This window comes from Petromyzon marinus, chromosome 1 (assembly GCF_048934315.1).
Source record: "Petromyzon marinus isolate PM22_M1 ecotype Great Lakes invasive population chromosome 1, UKy_Petmar_22M1.pri1.0, whole genome shotgun sequence".
Lineage (NCBI taxonomy): Eukaryota > Metazoa > Chordata > Hyperoartia > Petromyzontiformes > Petromyzontidae > Petromyzon > Petromyzon marinus.
This window is the reverse complement of record NC_133667.1, coordinates 26,656,686-26,675,727: the sequence shown is the minus strand read 5'-3', so window position 1 is coordinate 26,675,727 and position 19,042 is coordinate 26,656,686. Positions and strand designations below refer to the sequence as shown.

General features: G+C 43.3%; 1 protein-coding gene across 2 annotated transcripts; it reads left to right on the top strand.

Moving 5' to 3' along the window:
- Positions 1 to 333: 333 nt before the first annotated feature.
- On the top strand, positions 334 to 14,021 carry LOC116938981 (SURP and G-patch domain-containing protein 1-like). 2 transcript variants are annotated; one of them, XM_032946787.2, is made up of 14 exons: positions 334 to 441; positions 2,374 to 2,553; positions 3,318 to 3,409; positions 3,653 to 3,731; positions 4,654 to 4,868; positions 4,950 to 5,073; positions 5,843 to 5,970; positions 6,870 to 7,010; positions 7,199 to 7,305; positions 8,375 to 8,552; positions 9,930 to 10,036; positions 10,793 to 10,938; positions 11,976 to 12,105; positions 13,142 to 14,021. In XM_032946787.2, the coding sequence occupies exons 2-14, from the start codon at positions 2,384 to 2,386 to the stop codon at positions 13,166 to 13,168; spliced, it is 1,644 nt and encodes a 547-aa protein (XP_032802678.1). In that variant the 5' UTR covers positions 334 to 441; positions 2,374 to 2,383; the 3' UTR covers positions 13,169 to 14,021. The 2 variants fall into 2 exon arrangements, with proteins under 2 accessions (XP_032802678.1, XP_032802686.1); XM_032946795.2 differs by having other exon boundaries at positions 340 to 441; positions 2,377 to 2,553.
- Positions 14,022 to 19,042: the final 5,021 nt, after the last annotated feature.

Genomic DNA, 19,042 nt, shown 5'->3' with positions numbered 1-19,042 from the left:
GCTTGTTTTGCGACGGAAACGTCGTGTTTTCTTTTATTATTTTTTTCTATCTACGTGACTTTACCGAATAGAACCAGAGAGTATGGGTTCCTGCAGTCACGAAAGCTTCAAATCAAGATCAGATTGTAAATGTTGTTGGCATGGCTCTCCCACAACACGCCGGTGTGGCTGTACTAGTGACGAATTGGCCACGTTCTGTTTACGTGACAACCCTTACTAGTTGGCCGTGTCGGGTGGTGGCGGGTTTAACAACACATTTATATATTTACGCGATGTAACCCAAAAAAAACCTCTATCATGGAAAAATAAATAACTTGGAACAACGCAGAACATCTCTTCCAGAAGACGCAGGGATTTTACTTCCTCTTCCGGAAGAGTCTTCCGGAAGACGGAAAAAAACGCGATCCGACCGTGCGAGGCTTCCCCCGGTGACTGAACACGGTGAGGCTTCGCTCCGTTACTTTTACAACACACCAACAACGAGAACAACTTAAGAAAAAAAAACACCCCCCCTCTAAATAATTTCAGTTCATCCAGCAGAGCGGAGAGCCGCAAGAGCCGTCCCTTCCCCCGAGAGGGAGAGGACGTGAGAGTCGAGGTGGTTCACCCCCGCGTTCGGCGTGTGGGACTAGCGGAGCCATTTCTGCAAGGCCTAACCCTCGGCGTCTCTCGCGGTTTGAGCAAATAATCAGTTTACAAGCTCGTCCTGTCGCCACACTTTGACGTGTGCGTGAATTACTATCCCATCGACCAGTGTTTGCAAGCGGGACGGGCTAAAACGGAGGGTAGCAAGACCGAATGCCCATAGACTATAACCGATCGTTAGGTACCCAATAGACTCCCGAGTGCAGCACTGCATTCAACATAGACTATGTTGAACTTCTTGGTTCTTTCGGTAAAGTCACGTAGAAGGGAAATAATAAAATAGTTACAATAAAACATAATAAAATTGTCACAACGTTTCGGCCACAACACAAGTAGCCTTCCTCAGGTGAAGCAACAGCGCGCTGTCTTTCCCACAGTTATGTTTCTTCACCTTAGGAAGGCTACTTGTGTTGTGGCCGAAACGTCGTGAGAATGTTATTTTAGTATTTCCCTTCTACGTGGTGACTTTACCGAAAGAACCAAGAAGATGAATCCCTGCAGTCACGAAAGCTTTAAAGCGAAAAAATATGTTGAACTTCTTTCGCACAGCGCGTAGTCAACTGCGCTAATCGGAGAACAATGATCATGGGCTACAGTGCAGAGATAACCGAATGCCCGTGGACTATAATGTTGGAACAGTATGACCAATGTCGGAGCCAGGATTTTCAGGTAGTCGGGGGCAACCCCTCCAGCAATGAAAAATTATAGAGGAGTTGTTAGCAAGTAAGGACTTGTCCCTTGCTTTTTATTTGACGCGTGCGCGGCGATGGCTCAGCCATCGATCGAGGGTCAAATTCGAACCGCGTTGTGTGATCGGCATCGCGCTCGTTGAAGGTGTTTGCCTTCAGGGAACTGCGCACAATTCTGAGTCACTTATAACTGCTTTGCCGTTACTTATTGCCAATTATGGACTCAGACTATTGTCCTATCATCTCATAGAGTCCCTGGCACATAATAATATGCTTCAGTGGCAGTGGGGGTCGCAAAATGCCGATTTATTACTAATAAACCCCAATGATCCGATCGAAATCCCCACCCCCCACTGCCTCCGCCAGTGAATATGACGATAGATTATAGTAGAAAAAATAATGCCCGTAGACTGGAAGAGAGGATTAAATGCCCGTATACTTAACTCCATGATAGGTCTATGCATATTGCGTTTTCTGTCTTCATTTTAGTCTGTCTCGTAGCAAGCAGTATTCGTTTAAGCAAGCAAAGTTTGGACCTTATTGCTTTGTTGCGTTGAACAGGGGCCGAATAATTTCAATGGAGTGCTCGCGAAACAATATTTGCTGATCCAGCAGCATTTGTTTAACAACATGACTTTGCTGATGAGAACCCAGCAGGTTGAAGCCGGTCCAGAGTTTTCTTGCTTGAACAAATACTATTCGATAATATCGATCTGATTGTTGGACGAAAACCTGTTTATTTTACTTAAGTTTGTTAGATTACCATTTTCTGATTATAGGACGCGCTTCATTCTGTATTTAAAGCGTATGTTGGAGACGTGTCTTATAATCTGGTAGGTGTATGCGAGTGACCAGATTTATTAAACTAAAGTATTGACAGAGGGAGCTGTTCGGGGTGCCTTAGTTTCGCTTCCAGAGCACCCACCATCAAAACCATGAGAATAATGTATGCTCCCGTGGGCTCCCTCTGATCCTTGAGCATTAATTATCAATGAACACTCGTCTGGTTCCCAATAATCAACTATTTTGTGTCCTCCAGCAGGGCAGAGATGTCGGGATGGGGGAAGAATCAGCAGAACCCTGGCTTCGGTCGGCAGAGCAAGTTCATGAACATGACGCAGCAGGAGCTGCTCATCGAGCAGAAGAAAAAGGAGATTGAGGCGAAGATGGCGGCACAGAAAACGCAGCAGCAGGCAAAGCCCTGCTCGCTCACACCGGAGTATGTGACCACAAAGCAGGCACGAGCTTCGGTGTTATTCAGTGAGCCGGATAGGGCTGTGCCCACTTGACTGGGTTATAAGGTTGCAAGTTCAAATGTGGTCGAGGGTCCATTGTGTTCGTCATCCGAATGGCATGGATCGGTAAAACGAGTGCCACTTGTCGGTTAAGTTGACATTGGCTGCCGTATGGCGTGACTGGCCCCACCATAGTAATGTTAACCACTATCTCAGGACCAATAAAAAAATGCACGGATACAATATTTTCATGCATGCATCTAACAAGCGACAAATTGTATTCTAATTACCTTCAAATGGCATGAAAAACAGTGCAAAATTGTTCCGACAATGAAGCAGCAGAGCTACATTGTTGTTAGCGCACGAGACCCAAACTGGTGTTTAACTTTTCTATTTGTGGCGAAAGTAAAGATCTTTAACCAATTTTAGCATAATGTTGGCATGATGCAATGTATAACACGCACAATATTCCACAGGCTTGAATGACCGTGACTGGGGTGAGGAGCAGCTGTCCTCTTATTTAGCAATTGGCCCCTTATTGAAAAAAATACTACGACAAGGAAAGACAAACTCTCGTGTCCCCCAGTTCTCCCTCAAAAACAGCAATCCAGTGTCAAGGGGCTTTGACTTGGTTTTAAATAAATATTGTTTATCTCCACAATTTCCCACCCCCAATGCATGAACATTGAAGTCTTTTAGCTTTGATTGTGCTGTAATTTATTTGTTGTGTGTTTGTGCTTCCCTGTAGCCCAAAGCCTGCCGCCAGCGTACCCAACAAATTTGCCAATGATGGAAGTTTTCTTCAGCAGTTCATGAGCATGCAGCAACAGAAGAAGACACGTGCGTAGCGTTTTACAGTAATATCATTTTTGTGTGGATGGTGAATCTTTATAGAAAAACATTTTAGTAGTGTTCTGTTCTTGTGGTGAGTAACAAACGTTAACATCTAATAAAAAAAACGTTTTACTTTAATGGTTTAAGTACACAAATTGATTCGCAAACGATTCCAGTGTAGGTGCTGCACACTTTAGATGACTAACATGGTAAGATGAGTTTTAAGTGCTAATGTGTGTGTTTGTACAGCGAGCAGTCATGCTGCTACTGTCAGTAACAGCACAAGCGTGACTGCATCATCCAATGAACACATCCAGAGCCTTACTAGGTAAGACTGGACCACAACTTTTCAAAACTGAAACATTTCTGCTGTATAGTAGGTACCTGTAATTCAAATTATGAGCCTTTTCTTGTACCTTCTGGTCTAAAGTCTTTGTCCCAATGTGCTGTGGACCGAATGAAGCATTTCCTAACTGTTTCAAATGTTGCTGAGCTTGAACTGTAGTTAATGTGTTGAGTAACCGTTATTCACTGCAGTGCTAAATCTTACTGCTCATCACAAGCATGTAGAGTATAATCCCACACAAACATCATGAAAAAACACCCTCTTATTTTGCAAGAATGGCTTTATTTATTACAATTACAGCTGTTGACCCTTGCATGTCATTCTAATTATCATTACAGTACGACATAATTTACAGTTGTTTAAAAGACTTGAATTTCATCCATTCTACAAGTGCCACAAGCCTATTTCATGGAATCCAGTACCTATTTCATAAACTACAAATTTACCAATTTGAAAATGCTATAGTTCCCAAGGTGGTCAGCTGGATACACATGGAAACACAAAGCTACCAGACTCAAGTGTTCCAGTGCCACTCGTTGTTGAAACATGGTCATGCATTCCACCTTCTGGTTTTCTGCAATTGTCTATTTGGATTATGCCCCATGTTTGTTCAACACAATATCTTGACGTTTTGCTCCATATCTTTGAATCTTCAGGAGCTAAATTCAGTTCCTGAAGAATTCAGTTTCTGAAGAATTCAGTTCCTGAAGAACTGAATTCATGATGTCAGATGTTTTGCTCCACGTGCTAATAACTTCCTGAATTCAGTTCCTGAAGAAGCTCCCAGCACGTGGACCGAAACGACGGACGTCGTACCCAACGACATGTGACAAAAACGCATCGGCGAGCTACACAAGCACAGCCGCGAAAGCCTACGACGTGGTACCTCTTTATTCCTTTGCAGCAGCGGCAAAAGTCCCGTGGTAATCGGCAAGAGGACGGCGGTGGCCGCGAGCTCAATCGGCAGCATGCTGAAGCAGATGAAGCGCAGCACTCCACCGAGCACCAAGCCAGCGCTATCCACCAGGCCCAGCGCCTTCCAGCAGCCGGACGATGAGGATGACAACAACAACAACAACGAAGGTGGCGGCGGCTGCGACGGCGACGCTGACAAACCTGGTGATTTTTCCCAGCAGCACCACAGACACGTGTCGGGCAGTGGCGTCCGCTGACCGACGCGTACTGACAGGCTGCTTAAAGTCTGCCCCCCAGAGGAAAGCGAGACACGGGACGTGGCTGAGAAGCTGGCTCGTTTTGTGGCCGAGGGGGGCCCCGAGATGGAGCAGATTGCCGCCGAGGGCAACCGCGACAATCCTGCTTTCTGGTGAGCCCGCTCGCCCTCATTCTTCAAACTCATTGACAAGACATTACATACTATGTACATATGTTGAACTTCTTTTGCACCGTACATAGCCGACCATGCTAATCGGGGGTGCGGAATGGCTTGTGATGATGTACCCCCTAAAAAGAGAAGTGTTTCAGATGTGCAGATTTTTTAGATGTAGGCTTTCGTGGCCTAACCCAGAAGGACTACTCTTGCCATGCAACATTTCATTGATTAAACTAGTTTATTATACTTAAAATAAAATTAATATTGAAAAATTCATATAATAAGTTATTTTGATATATCAGAATGCAAACAGGGTTGGGCTAATATAGCAAGACAAACCATATGAGACGGTACAAATAACACAAAAAAATATTTTCTCAAATCAATGTGACCCAGAAATCATAACAATTGATTGAATTGTAGTATAAAATCCATCGTAGTGTTTTCACATAATTATTTTTATTACAAATTCTACAAAACTATAGTTAGAGCAGCGGTTGTCAATTTTTACCTTTATGTGCAGATATGTTTGGGTTGTATGTAAATGCAGCACATCTATTAAATGCCTCTGGATTGTCAACTCATCAGGTTACACCAGAGGTAGCCTTTCCAACTGCTTGCAGTACTGGGACAGGAGTCCAGAGGAGGATCCACAATACAATTTGTTTTAAACAATTGACGATAAATTTTTATAAATATTGAGAGCATGAACGATCAACAGGTGTCGAGATAGTATTTATTTTTCACTCAATTGCCCATACAGGTTCCTCTATGATCAGAATAGCGGAGCCTACAAATACTTCAAGCATAAAGTGAAGGAATACACAAGAGCCATGGCAAATGAAGCTAAGCAACTCATCCCAGCCTTCAACGCGGCAGGGTTTGACCCAGGTATAGTACGTGTTGCATCAAGCATTGTTTAACTCCTGTGTGTTATATTTCTAACCTAGCATATTGAATTGCACGATTGGGTGTCCTTAAAGCATTTTGATATTCCAGCTTTAGGTAAAAGTTAAATCTGCAAGGTGACAATGTCTCAGAGTACTATTGTGCATGCCACCATTAAGATCCTAGGTTTGATTCCTTTTCAACAATGGTTACATCAAAAAGGAAACCATGTAAATCAGGATTATGATTACATTTAAATTATCTGAACTATGAGGGTCTTAATAATAAATGTCACATGGCCTAATATTGCTAAATGAATAGTAATTAGTGAAATTATATCTGGTGGCTGGGTAAGTAGGGGGGGGGGGGGCTCTTATGGATACATCTAGGTCTTCTTTGGTTCTTTCGGTAAAGTCACGTGACTTTACCGAAAGAACCAAAGAAGATGAATCATTGCAGTCACGAAAGCTTTAAATCGAAAGATACATCTAGGGTTATACTTTATGATCCCAGGGTCATCCTCCTGAGGTAGCTATCCTTGAAAATCTGTAAGGCTTCACAGTACATTGACATGCCCAGTTTTTCTCAGTTGCCTAATAATACGCAACTCAATACACGCATTTATGTGTATTTCTCCCATTTTATATTACTGCGAGATATTCTTCTTTCCATGAGGTTTCCCAGTTAGTTGTGCCTCAGATTTGGCAATCCTACACATTTCAGAAGTTGTTGTTCTTGTCATCTTGCGGGATTATTTCCAGGTGGAGATGGCACTTGCAGTAGGGATGGTTCAGAATAGATGACCTTGCCATATGATGTGACTATTGTGAGAAACTGTAGAATAAAGTGGAAGAGGTTAAACTTGTGAAACTTGAATTTTAAAAACAATCACACAAAAACAGCAAACCAGGACTCAAGGAGCCGGCCACAGGAAGGGCTCAAGAGGAGGAAGAAGAGCCGATGGGGCCCAGAGGAGATGAAGTCGGAGACTGATGAAAGGGCAGCGGTTCGCCACTTCACAGAGGAAGAGAATGAAGGCGCAGGTATCTGACCTGAACCTCCTGCAACCCCAGAACTTGCCTGTTTATGATTTAAAGTGGTTTGTGCGGTGTTACAAGTTGTTCCGAATGTCATTCTGAATTTTCTACGCTGAATTGCATGACGCTTTCTCTGGATGGACCGACAGTTACATTGTCATGCTGCTGTTGCTTGGTGCTAATCGATGTTGCAGGTTTGGACCTAAAGGACCTCGGTTATGCTAAGGGGAAGCCAGCAGGACTGGTAGGAGTCACTGAGCTGTCTGATGATCAGAAGAAACAGCTAAAAGAACAACAGGAGGTTTGTAAAGGAGTTCTTAAATATAACTGAGTCTATAAATTACCTTCAAACATCTAAGTCGAAATCATAAAGAGTGCATCATAAATTTGGAAGTTTCGAATAGTTACACTGATTGCAGAGGGTCTTGTGAATAACAGGAAAAAATACCCATTTTGGCAAGTACTTTAATTGGGGAAAATAATATGAAATTAATTGTGCGCTGTGGTAGATGTTCCTCGATAATGACGAAATGATGAACAGTCATGCCCTCCAGTAAAAATAAATTGTCGTTGAAAATTAAGTTGGTGTGTGTGTGTGGTCTTTATTGCCACAAGGGGGCACGTGAAATTATGGTTTCACTTGCGTAGTAAAACCCCTCTTATCCATGGTAATTAATTCAGGGATATTTACAGATAAGAGGGCATGAATAATGAAAACAAGTTATTAATAACCTTATAACATATACACTGCAGAGCATGGTAATAGAGTGGCATTGCCTGCTGCTGTAGATAATATTCAGGGCCCAATAAAAAATCCCTTGGCATCTACAATGCTGCACAGAATAGTTACAAGTAGTCTGTAGTTTATTGAAAAAATTCAGAGGCATACAGAACAAAGTTGGGTGGAACAGAGCAGTGGTTAATTAGCACTCCGAAGCCGGCGACCCGAGTTTGATTTCTGGCCACAGCGAACATCGGTGGCAAGTGGTATCTCAAATTGTCCTGGTTGCCGCCCCCCCTTAACTAACCCACACTGACTGGCGTGGTCAAACAATTGCCATATAGACACTGTGTGGGGGGGGGCTTTCATTTACTAGTGGGTCAACAAAGGGCTGTTATTTATGACAACAGTTGATCAGCAGGTCGCTTGTGGTGGGTACTCCCACCTCTGTCCAAGATGTGTGGCCAGCGTGAAGGAGTTGGTAAAATGACCTCGAGGGGAGTTCTCTAGAGGAGGGAGGCTATTTCACCAGCACTGGCACGAGCAAGCAATTGTGGGGCTGCAACTTTATCGTTTTACCACCTATTGCAGAACAAAGTCTGCGCTTGTGACCCGGTGCCCGTGTACGTGCGTTTTTCCTGGCGAGCAGATGCAGCAGATGTACGACATGATCATCGCGCACAAGCGCGCGATGGCGGAGATCGAGACGATGTGGGCAGCCGCGCTCAAGAAGAATCAGCACGAGTACGACAGCGACGAGGAGATCGATGACGAGGCCGGCACCTGGGAGCACCGCCTCAGAAAGATGGAGATGGAGAAGACTCGAGGTCCCTACTCACTGTGCTGCTAGTTCACATTCCTGCGTGCGCTGTTTTGTGATGATAACGCCTCCATAACAAAGAGTTGTGACGATGTTATTGGCCTCTAACCACAGTATCTACAAATGCACATTATTTCACCAGATCTCAGAATCCAAGCAGGATTTTAGCCTGGATAATGCTTGGATGGGCAACCACCGTGAAAAAGGTGTTATAGTTTTTGTGGGCTGCAGATTGCAGTGCAGAAAAATGCTTTGTACTGTACGTCTATATTCCCCGCTTTTACGAACCTGCACTGATGAGCGTGGTTATGTATGGTCACTTAAGACTAAATACCCACGTAGAGTGGGGAGGCCCTCATCCTGAACTGGGTTAACAGTAAGGGCAATACATGTGCAACGATGTATTGATACAGGGATTAAAATGTATTCTTGTCCTCATGATACGTGGATCAAACCAAGTGTGTAATCAAATGTTTTCAATTCATATGCTCATGTAATGGTATCAGGTGGGGACCCTCCAGCCACTAGAGGCTGCTAGAAAAACCACTGTGGGACACTAATATATCCTTGAATCACATCGCACACCTGGATTGGGGCATTTCACTAGCATGCAAGGGGGCGAATCATTCGCTTGTATACAATCTACACTAACATAGACCATAAATGCTGTGACAATGCACAGAGTGCCAGACTAAGACACTTATAAGATTATTTTGGCCTGAGAGCCACTCAAGCCAGATCAGTCCCTGCATGATGCATTCAGCAACGATGCTGGAAGTCTGCAGGCTGCTTATGTCATATACCCATGGACCACACTACGGGGTCATATACCCACATTAGTTGGCATATATCCAAGGGTTGTACAAAACTTCCCCATGAGTCAAGTTTATGAGCCTTGTGATCTGTTGACCACATGTTTGACGCACCCCATGTAGAATAGAGTGCAGTGAGCACTAATCTGTGTTATTGCATTTCCTAACGTGATACATTCGCCCCCCCCCTTTAAAGGGTAAGCTTGTGCTCTTTTCATATGAAACTCATCACTGTGTAAACTTTCCTTGTTTCACCAGTATCCATCCCCTGCGATTTTTCTGGTGTTATTGTTTTTTTAACTTCAGTTGCTTCCAGTCACCTCGCTCCTCATACTGGCATTGGATTTGCCTTGGCCTGAATGCACAAGAACACAGCATGTGCATGTAATGGCCCTTTGTCAGTCGACTGCTGGATGAGGCCATGCCCACACTATGTGAATCTTACTTGACCATACCCCACTACACTGGTCACCAACAGCAACAGCACCAGGCTTGATCGATTGTGCATCTGCTTTATGTGTTGGGCTCTGGCTCTGAATCGCTTGCATAAATCACTGCGCTCTCACCCACAGAGTGGGCTGAGAAGCTGACCGACATGAACCGTGGGAAGCATTTCATTGGAGACTTTCTGCCCCCGGACGAGTTGGACAAATTCATGGAGACGTTTAAAGCCTTAAAGGTAAACAGACATCGATATCACATTTCTCCCTACAGTATTTAATATGCAATTATATTGCATGCGTAATGACTACAGAATTCGTATACTAACAGTAAGTTGCTTTCCCCTATAAGGTTGGTTCACCGTTACATATTCAAGCTAATTTTGCCGTGTTTGAAGAAATCAGAATGATCAATATGTACACAATATAACAAAACATCTTCTGAAGTGATATTCAGCAATGTTTAGAAACCTATTGTTGATTTTATCCATTTAAGCCTAACTGAATCTTAAGGTACTTTATGAGGAGGCTCCAGCTTTAGGATGTTTGGCAATTTTTTTAATGAATGTACAAGGGAGAAAACCCCCAACCCATCCAAGCAGATAACGCTTAAAGTTCACAAACCCACATTCTCTACTGCCATATCTTCGCTCCCTCTCAGCCCAGTAGATTTGGGGATGTTGCAAATTCACATGGCGCAGCAACAACCCCTTGGCTCCACAGTGCTGCATCACAGCTGTGCTCCACTCCACCCACGTGGCTTGTATAGAAATCCCTCGAGTCTGGCCAGCTGTGAACGTTTTTTCGTGAGAACTGTGTAAAATGCCCTGTCAGGGTGTGAGCACAGGCATATGTGCGTATCGCGTGCTTTCCTATCGTGTTTTTGTATTGTAACGTTTTGACCCGCCCCTGCTGGAACATCTGTAAAAAAAAGAGCTTCCTAACTCATCAGATTACTCCAGTTACAATAAATATTCTGATTCTTCACTGTGCAGGAGGGCCGTGATCCAGATTATTCAGACTACAAGGATTTCAAGCTGACGGTGGAGAACCTCGGCTTCCAGATGCTCATGAAGATGGGATGGAAAGAGGGCGATGGTCTGGGCACCGAGGGAAAGGGCATTAAAACTCCCGTCAACAAGTAAGGGTGTGGGAAGCTCAGACTGGACACACACAGCTTGTGATTGTTTACAGAAATTGCATTTGATATAAAGAGAGAACATTGTCCTATAATGATATTGTAGCACAAATATATAACATTTACGGTAACCGTAATATATTATATGCAATGACAATGTTAATAAATCTGCTGGTCTCTTTGGTGATATGTATTTTATCTTAATTCCAAAATGTGTAGTTTTTTTTGTTGTTGTAATATAATACACCACAACGTTGTTGAATTCAGTGCCAGATGTGTAGTTTTTCCAATTAAAACATACAAATGTGTTGTACTTTTCACAGTCAAGATGAAACAAAGAATAGTCCCTCACCCTTTCTGGCAATGACACCGTTTAAAAATAAATAAATTAATGCGAACCGACACACCTGATGACGACCGTTTGTGTTATGGTCGAAACGTCGTGAGAATTTTTTATTGTTTTTATTGTTTTATATGTATTTTATTATTTTATTGTTTACCTTCAACGTGACTTTACCGAAAGAGCTAAGAATATGAATATAAAAAAATGACACAGGTGTTGAGATGTTCAAACACCAAATACACACACACCGATTGCAAGGCATTAAATCTGCATTAACCACACGTGCTGGTGGTAAAACATGCACACAAACGTACTGTATGTATGTTGAACTTCTTACTCTGGTAATATATGGATTGTCTTTGAAATTGGTTGGCCCTACCAGTGTCTCACTGGTGTTAGACGAGAGAACGCCAACAGGCGAACAGTACAAAGGCAATGCAAATATAAAAGCATGAATAGCTCGGGTTGACCTTTTTTGACAGTCATATGAGTAAATATTTCACATTGAGCAGTATAAACACATAATTAATGTCAAGCAAACAAACATTTTCTTTGATGCAGTAGCTTCACACTGTTCAGCCAGGCAGAATTGACTCGTGCTCAATTGATCATACTGTGGTCTACAAAATATTGCCTTTTTAAAAACGTTCTTTGTCTGAACACGGCACTCGCTTGGTTTTACTTCCGCTGTGTACAGGGGCACGGTGGCCATCGACAAGGCCGGCTTTGGCATCGACCGCCCAGCCGAACTCAGCAAGAGTGACGATGAATACGACGCCTTCCGCAAGCGCATGATGCTGGCCTACCGCTTCCGGCCCAACCCCCTGGTACATATGCACGCTTACTCGCTCTTGCGGGTTGCACTCATCACCCGAACATGCTTTGCCATTTCAGCAAAAACTGAATCTAAATATAAACGTCAAAAGTGTATTTGTGCTCAAACGAGCATTGGGTGGTGCTCGTATTCCTTTTGTGGCTCCGAGCCAGCGATGGAAATTCCACATTCTCATGAAGGAATCTAGAATTTACATCGGACAACTACGTCTGACTGCACAAAGCAGTATTGGCTTTTGACTGTGAATGAATGAGCGGATGAGATTTTAACTGCAGCATTTCTGAGTGCGAGTTGTGTGCATTGCCACAGTGGAATATGGGGAGGGGTCATGATTGGCTGTTACATGAATAAATAGACATTTTATACACAGGAAAGCCTTGAGAATTCTCAAGACTATCGGAAATGTTCTGCATTGGGATGTTTGACTAATTATTATTTAAATAGTGCTTTTTCTTCATGTGTTGATAGTGATTTTTTTTGTACATGTTTCTATGCATTTTAAAAAAATCACTTTTTTATTGCAGAAGTTAACATTCCACAGCCCCATTCACATTAAGTCAACTATTAAACCCCCAAAATGTTTTTTTCTCACAAAATCGAAAACTCATTACACCTCCGTCAATCCACATTAACTCCTGGAATGCTTTGAAAAATGTGCAAATGTTTATTGCACCCCAGCAAGTCCAACATGTGACATCACCTACCACCAGTCCTCACTTAACGAAGAATATTTTAAGACCCTTTAAACCTCAGTACTTTTGGAAGAAGCTGTCTGGCTGAAAAAGATGATCTTATATTCCTCTTGGTGATTGTAAAATAAAAAAAATATTCTGCCAAGTTTTAACGAACCTGCTATTTTATTTGATAGACTGCTGCCCGTCATAGGAATTTGGAATGTTAGCCATTGGTTCAGGATTGACATCAGAGAGCAACACCGCACACTGCTCGTTTTAAATGTAATAGGAAGTGTTACATTGGAATATTTGTTTTGCTTGTTATTGACGTTTTTTTAAAATTGTGGTTTTCAGAACAACCCAAGAAGACCCTATTATTGAACTGGACACCGTACTGCTGTGTCGGGCTCAAGCTGTGACTTCAACAGCAGTTATAAACACCGGTTCACATTTTAAAAAGAAATATATCAGTATGCCGTCTCCATCAAAAAACCTTGACATTGATAAAACCATAATTAAATTGCCATTTGTATTCATTAGCTTTAGGTATGAATGCAGTGCTCGTTTAAATGTACAGGCAAATAATTTTACTTTGACCCTGTTTGTACAATTTGAATGTACAAGCAGATATTGTAGTGTACAACATGGGCCATTTCATCTGTTAAGACCATTACATATGCCCGTTTTCTCTGCTGTGTTTTAAAGACTTAATTTAGGCTAAGCTTGAGAATAATTAAAGTACAGTATTACACGTGTGTTATTCGGTGTGGATGTTTGATTGATGCTTAAAGTAACACGTTCAATAGTTTTTACCCCTTGCAAATGGCTCAGTGATATGATTAGTAACGGGAATAAAATAAATAAGGCAACCTTCGTACCGTATTTTCACATATAGAATGAACACATTTTGAGTATTGGATTTCCAGACTCGTGTTAATCAGCAGCATTCGTTGAGGTAGGCAAAACTTGTCTGGTTTTTGGCCTTTTGAGTCTGATCAGCAAAGTCTAGCTTGTTAGACTGCCGGTTAGGTTTAAGATGTTTATTTTATTTGCACAGCCAGAATTCCCGCTGCAGTGCAAACGCTTTGAGCTGGATTCGGGGATTTGCCTAATTTGGGATTTTTTTTTATTACAGCTGGTACCGACCATAGGTGGCATAAAAATACGTGTTCATAGCTTTATTCTAAACTTTCAAGTTTATAAGAAGCAATAAACAGTACTCATTGCTGTTCAACACCTGTGGATGCATTTCTGTAACTGCAGTTACAGGGCCAGATGGCTGAAGACATTGACGGTGTGTGTTTTGATTGCTCTTGACAGGCTCTTGGATTCCGTCTTAAGTCCCAGGAATGTATTACCTGGGTGACTCAGTTTCACTGACTTCACTTAAGGACACGATTGAACTTGACGCATCCTAGGCATGTTTAACCCTGCTCGACCGCAGCAATTCGATGAATTTTCACGATGGAGAGAAGCGATTCTGTTTGAAGAGTCTGGTTCTTGTGTTTATGCGTTCTTATTTTTCTTGCATTTTTGCACGCTATTAGGATGAATGGAACTTGCATGCACGTTCAATAACTGTTTTTCTAATGCAAGATTAGGTTGCACACATGATCGTAAGAACCAGTCATCGATGCATTGCTGGATCGTTACATACCATAATACCCATTTTTATGAAGGCGCATCGGTATTGTACAAACTTTGAGGAGTGCTGGGCGTCACTTTAACTAGTGCTGGGCACCACTTTAACTCGTGCTGGGCACCACTTTAACTAGTGCTGGGCACCACTTTAACTAGTGCTGGGTATTACTTTAACTCGTGCTGGGCACCACTTTTAACTAGTGCTGGGCACCACTTTAGTGCTAGGTATTACTTTAACTAGTGCTGGGCACCACTTTAACTAGTGCTGGGCACCACTTTAACTAGTGCTGGGTATTACTTTAACTAGTGCTGGGCACCACTTTAACTAGTGCTGGGTGTCACTTTAACTAGTGCTGGGCACCACTTTAACTAGTGCTGGGTGTCACTTTAACTAGTGCTGGGCACCACTTTAGTGCTGGGCATCACTTTAACTAGTGCTGGGTATCACTTCAGTGCTGGGTGTCACTTTAACTAGTGCTGGGTGTCACTTTAACTAGTGCTGGGTGTCACTTTAACCAGTGCTGGGTGTCACTCTAACTAGTGCTGGGCACCACTTTAACTAGTCCTGGGTATCACTAACTAGTGCTGGGCATCACTTTAACTAGTGCTGGGTATCACTTTAGTGCTGGGGATCAATTTAACTAGTGCTGGGTATCATTTTAACTAGTGCTGGGTATCACTTTAGTGCTGGGTGTCACTTTAACTAGTGCTGGGTATCATTTTAACTAGTGCTCGGTATCACTTTAACTAGTGCTGGGTGTCACTTTAACTAGTGCTGGGTATCACTTTGACTAGTGCTGGGCGTCACTTTAACTAGTGCTGGGTATCACTTTAACTAGTGCTGGGTGTCACTTTAACTTGTGCTGGGTATCACTTTAACTAGTGCTGGGCATCACTTTAACTAGTGCTGGGCGTCACTTTAACTAGTGCTGGGTGTCACTTTAACTAGTGCTGAGTATCACTTTAACTAGTGCTGAGCACCACTTTAACTAGTGCTGGGTATCACTTTAACTAGTGCTGGGCACCACTTTAACTAGTGCTGGGCACCACTTTAACTAGTGCTGGGTGTCACTTTAACTAGTGCTGAGTATCACTTTAACTAGTGCTGGGCGCCACTTTAACTAGTGGTGGGCGCCACTTTAACTAGTGCTGGGCACCACTTTAACTAGTGCTGGGCGCCACTTTAACTAGTGCTGGGTATCACTTTAACTCGTGCTGGGCGCCACTTTAACTAGTGCTGGGCATCACTTTAACTAGTGCTGGGTATCACTTTAACTAGTGCTGGGCACCACTTTAACTAGTGCTGGGTATCACTTTAACTAGTGCTGGGTATCACTTTAACTAGTGCTGGCTGTCACTTTAACTAGTGCTGGGTGTCACTTTAACCAGTGCTGGGTATCACTTTAGTGCTGGGCGTCACTTTAACTAGTGCTGGGTGTCACTTTAACTAGTGCTGGGTGTCACTAACTAGTGCTGGGTATCACTTTAACTAGTGCTGGGCACCACTTTAACTAGTGCTGGGTATCACTTTAACTAGTGCTGGGTATCACTTTAGTGCTGGGTATTACTTTAGTGCAGGGCGTCACTTTAACTAGTGCTGGGTGTCACTAACTAGTGCTGGGTATCACTTTAACTAGTGCTGGGCACCACTTTAACTAGTGCTAAGCACCACTTTAACTAGTGCTGGGCATCACTTTAACTAGTGCTGGGTATCACTTTAGTGCTGGGTATTACTTTAGTGCTGGGCGTCACTTTAACTAGTGCTGGGTGTCACTAACTAGTGCTGGGCGTCACTTTAACTAGTCCTGGGCATCACTTTAACTAGTGCTGGGCACCACTTTAACTAGTGCTAAGCACCACTTTAACTAGTGCTGGGCATCACTTTAACTAGTGCTGGGTATCACTTTAACTAGTGCTGGGCATCACTTTAGTGTTGGGTGTCACTTTAACTAGTGCTGGGCACCACTTTAACTAGTGCTGGGTATCACTTTAACTAGTGCTGGGTATCACTTTAGTGCGGGGCACCACTTTAACTAGTGCTGGGTATCACTTTAACTAGTGCTGGGCACCACTTTAACTAGTGCTGGGTATCACTTTAACTAGTGCTGGGTATCACTTTAACTAGTGCTGGGTGTCACTTTAACTAGTGCTGAGCACCACTTTAACTAGTGCTGGGTATCACTTTAACTAGTGCTGGGCACCACTTTAACTAGTGCTGGGCACCACTTTAACTAGTGCTGGGCATCACTTTAACTAGTGCTGGGTATCACATTAACTAGTGCTGGGCACCACTTTAACTAGTGCTGGGTATCACTAACTAGTGCTGGGTATCACTTTAACTAGTGCTGGCTGTCACTTTAACTAGTGCTGGGTGTCACTTTAACCAGTGCTGGGTATCACTTTAGTGCTGGGTATTACTTTAGTGCTGGGCGTCACTTTAATTAGTGCTGGGTGTCACTTTAACTAGTGCTGGGTGTCACTAACTAGTGCTGGGTATCACTTTAACTAGTGCTGGGCACCACTTTAACTAGTGCTAAGCACCACTTTAACTAGTGCTGGGCATCACTTTAACTAGTGCTGGGTATCACTTTAGTGCTGGGTATTACTTTAGTGCTGGGCGTCACTTTAACTAGTGCTGGGTGTCACTTTAACTAGTGCTGGGTGTCACTAACTAGTGCTGGGCGTCACTTTAACTAGTCCTGGGCATCACTTTAACTAGTGCTAAGCACCACTTTAACTAGTGCTGGGCATCACTTTTAACTAGTGCTGGGTATCACTTTAACTAGTGCTGGGCATCACTTTAGTGCTGGGTGTCACTTTAACTAGTGCTGGGCACCACTTTAACTAGTGCTGGGTATCACTTTAACTAGTGCTGGGTATCACTTTAGTGCGGGGCACCACTTTAACTAATGCTGGGTATCACTTTAACTAGTGCTGGGCACCACTTTAACTAGTGCTGGGTATCACTTTAGTGCTGGGTATTACTTTAGTGCTGGGCGTCACTTTAACTAGTGCTGGGTGTCACTAACTAGTGCTGGGTGTCACTTTAACTAGTGCTGGGCACCACTTTAACTAGTGCTGGGTATCACTTTAACTAGTGCTGGGTGTCACTTTAACTAGTGCTGGGCACCACTTTAACTAGTGCTGGGCATCAAACTATAAAGGGTTTTAAGTTTGAAACACTATGGCCTTATTACGCTTTCGTAAGTGAACTCTACATGAAATACAGTACACAGTACCTATAAAAACAACCTTATGAATTGCTATGCAAATGGTGGTTTAGAATGTGCCTACCCTTGGGGTTTTATTATTTCTTGAACACCCGAAGACCACGTACGTATCACCCTTGTGGCCACGCCTGGATGAGGGCCTTCCCACTCCATTGTGGATCGTGTTGAGTGCTGGATTTTACCGCAATTCGCCACGCTGGTCCGTGCAGGTTGTTGGTGAAGCTTAATATGAAGTGAACTAAATCACAGCTCGGCCAGAGTGAACTACTGGCGAGATAAATATATTGTTTTATATTTTTATTATTTTATTGCTTCCCTTCTACGTGACTTTACGGAAAGAACCAAGAATATGAATCCCTGCAGTCACGAAAGATTTAAATCAAAAATTCGTTGTACATACTGGTGGGGTAATATTAATACTATTGGACAAACCCCTCCTCCACACCGCTGTGTCTCTAACAGGGAAGAATGATTTTGGCAACGAGCATTTTTTTCACCGGTGTAAAGTACTGTGGGCTGGCCTTTTTAATGTAATCAGTAGCTCAGTACCTGACAAACCTTCAAATGGTAGTGAAAGCTGTCCTTGGTAGTGGTGGAATGATTCGCCACCCCCTTGCGATACCAATACATTTTTTGCGATTCGGGGTGAAAATAATTTTTTTCTGTAACATTGAGGCGAGTGTAGCAGCCTCTACTGGCTGGAGGTAGGGGCGTAATTCCATTACATCAGAAAAAAGATTTGGTTTATACGTATGGGATTTTATGCATGTATCGTGAACTAAAGATTTACTTTTGGGCTTGTGTTGCATTGTAAAACCCCGACAACATGGGTTTTTTTGGGTTAGATCGCGTAAATATATAAATGTGTCGTTAAAACCCGCCACCACCCGACACGGCCAACTAGTAAGGGTTGTCACGTAAACAGAACGTGGCCAATTTGTCACTAGTACAGCCACACCGGTGTGTTGGAGAGCCAAGCCACAACCGGCCCTGGACCTCCCCTAGGTTGACTAGGCCTCAAATGAGTTGCTGGTGCGGTGTGTATACATCATCACTGGGGAGACAAAGGCGGCTGGGCGTGGTCGCTGGCCACCCACCTCGTGTGCCGTGCCGGCCTTCATAGGTGCTCGCTGAGAGCACTTTCCCCAACAGTCTGTTAAAGCTATACGGGGGATCGTTGTCTTTGTAGTGGATGGGCACTGCTGCTGATGTTAGCTGTGGCCGGGAATGAAACTCGGGTTTCATTGCCCAGTGTGCGAACCACGACAATAAAGAATCCATCATTGGCAATGAATAATCTTTTTAAAAATCTATACCTTCTGCCTGTGTGCACAGAGGCATTGAGAGAGATTTACACTGGCAACTTAAAATGAGCACGTGGATT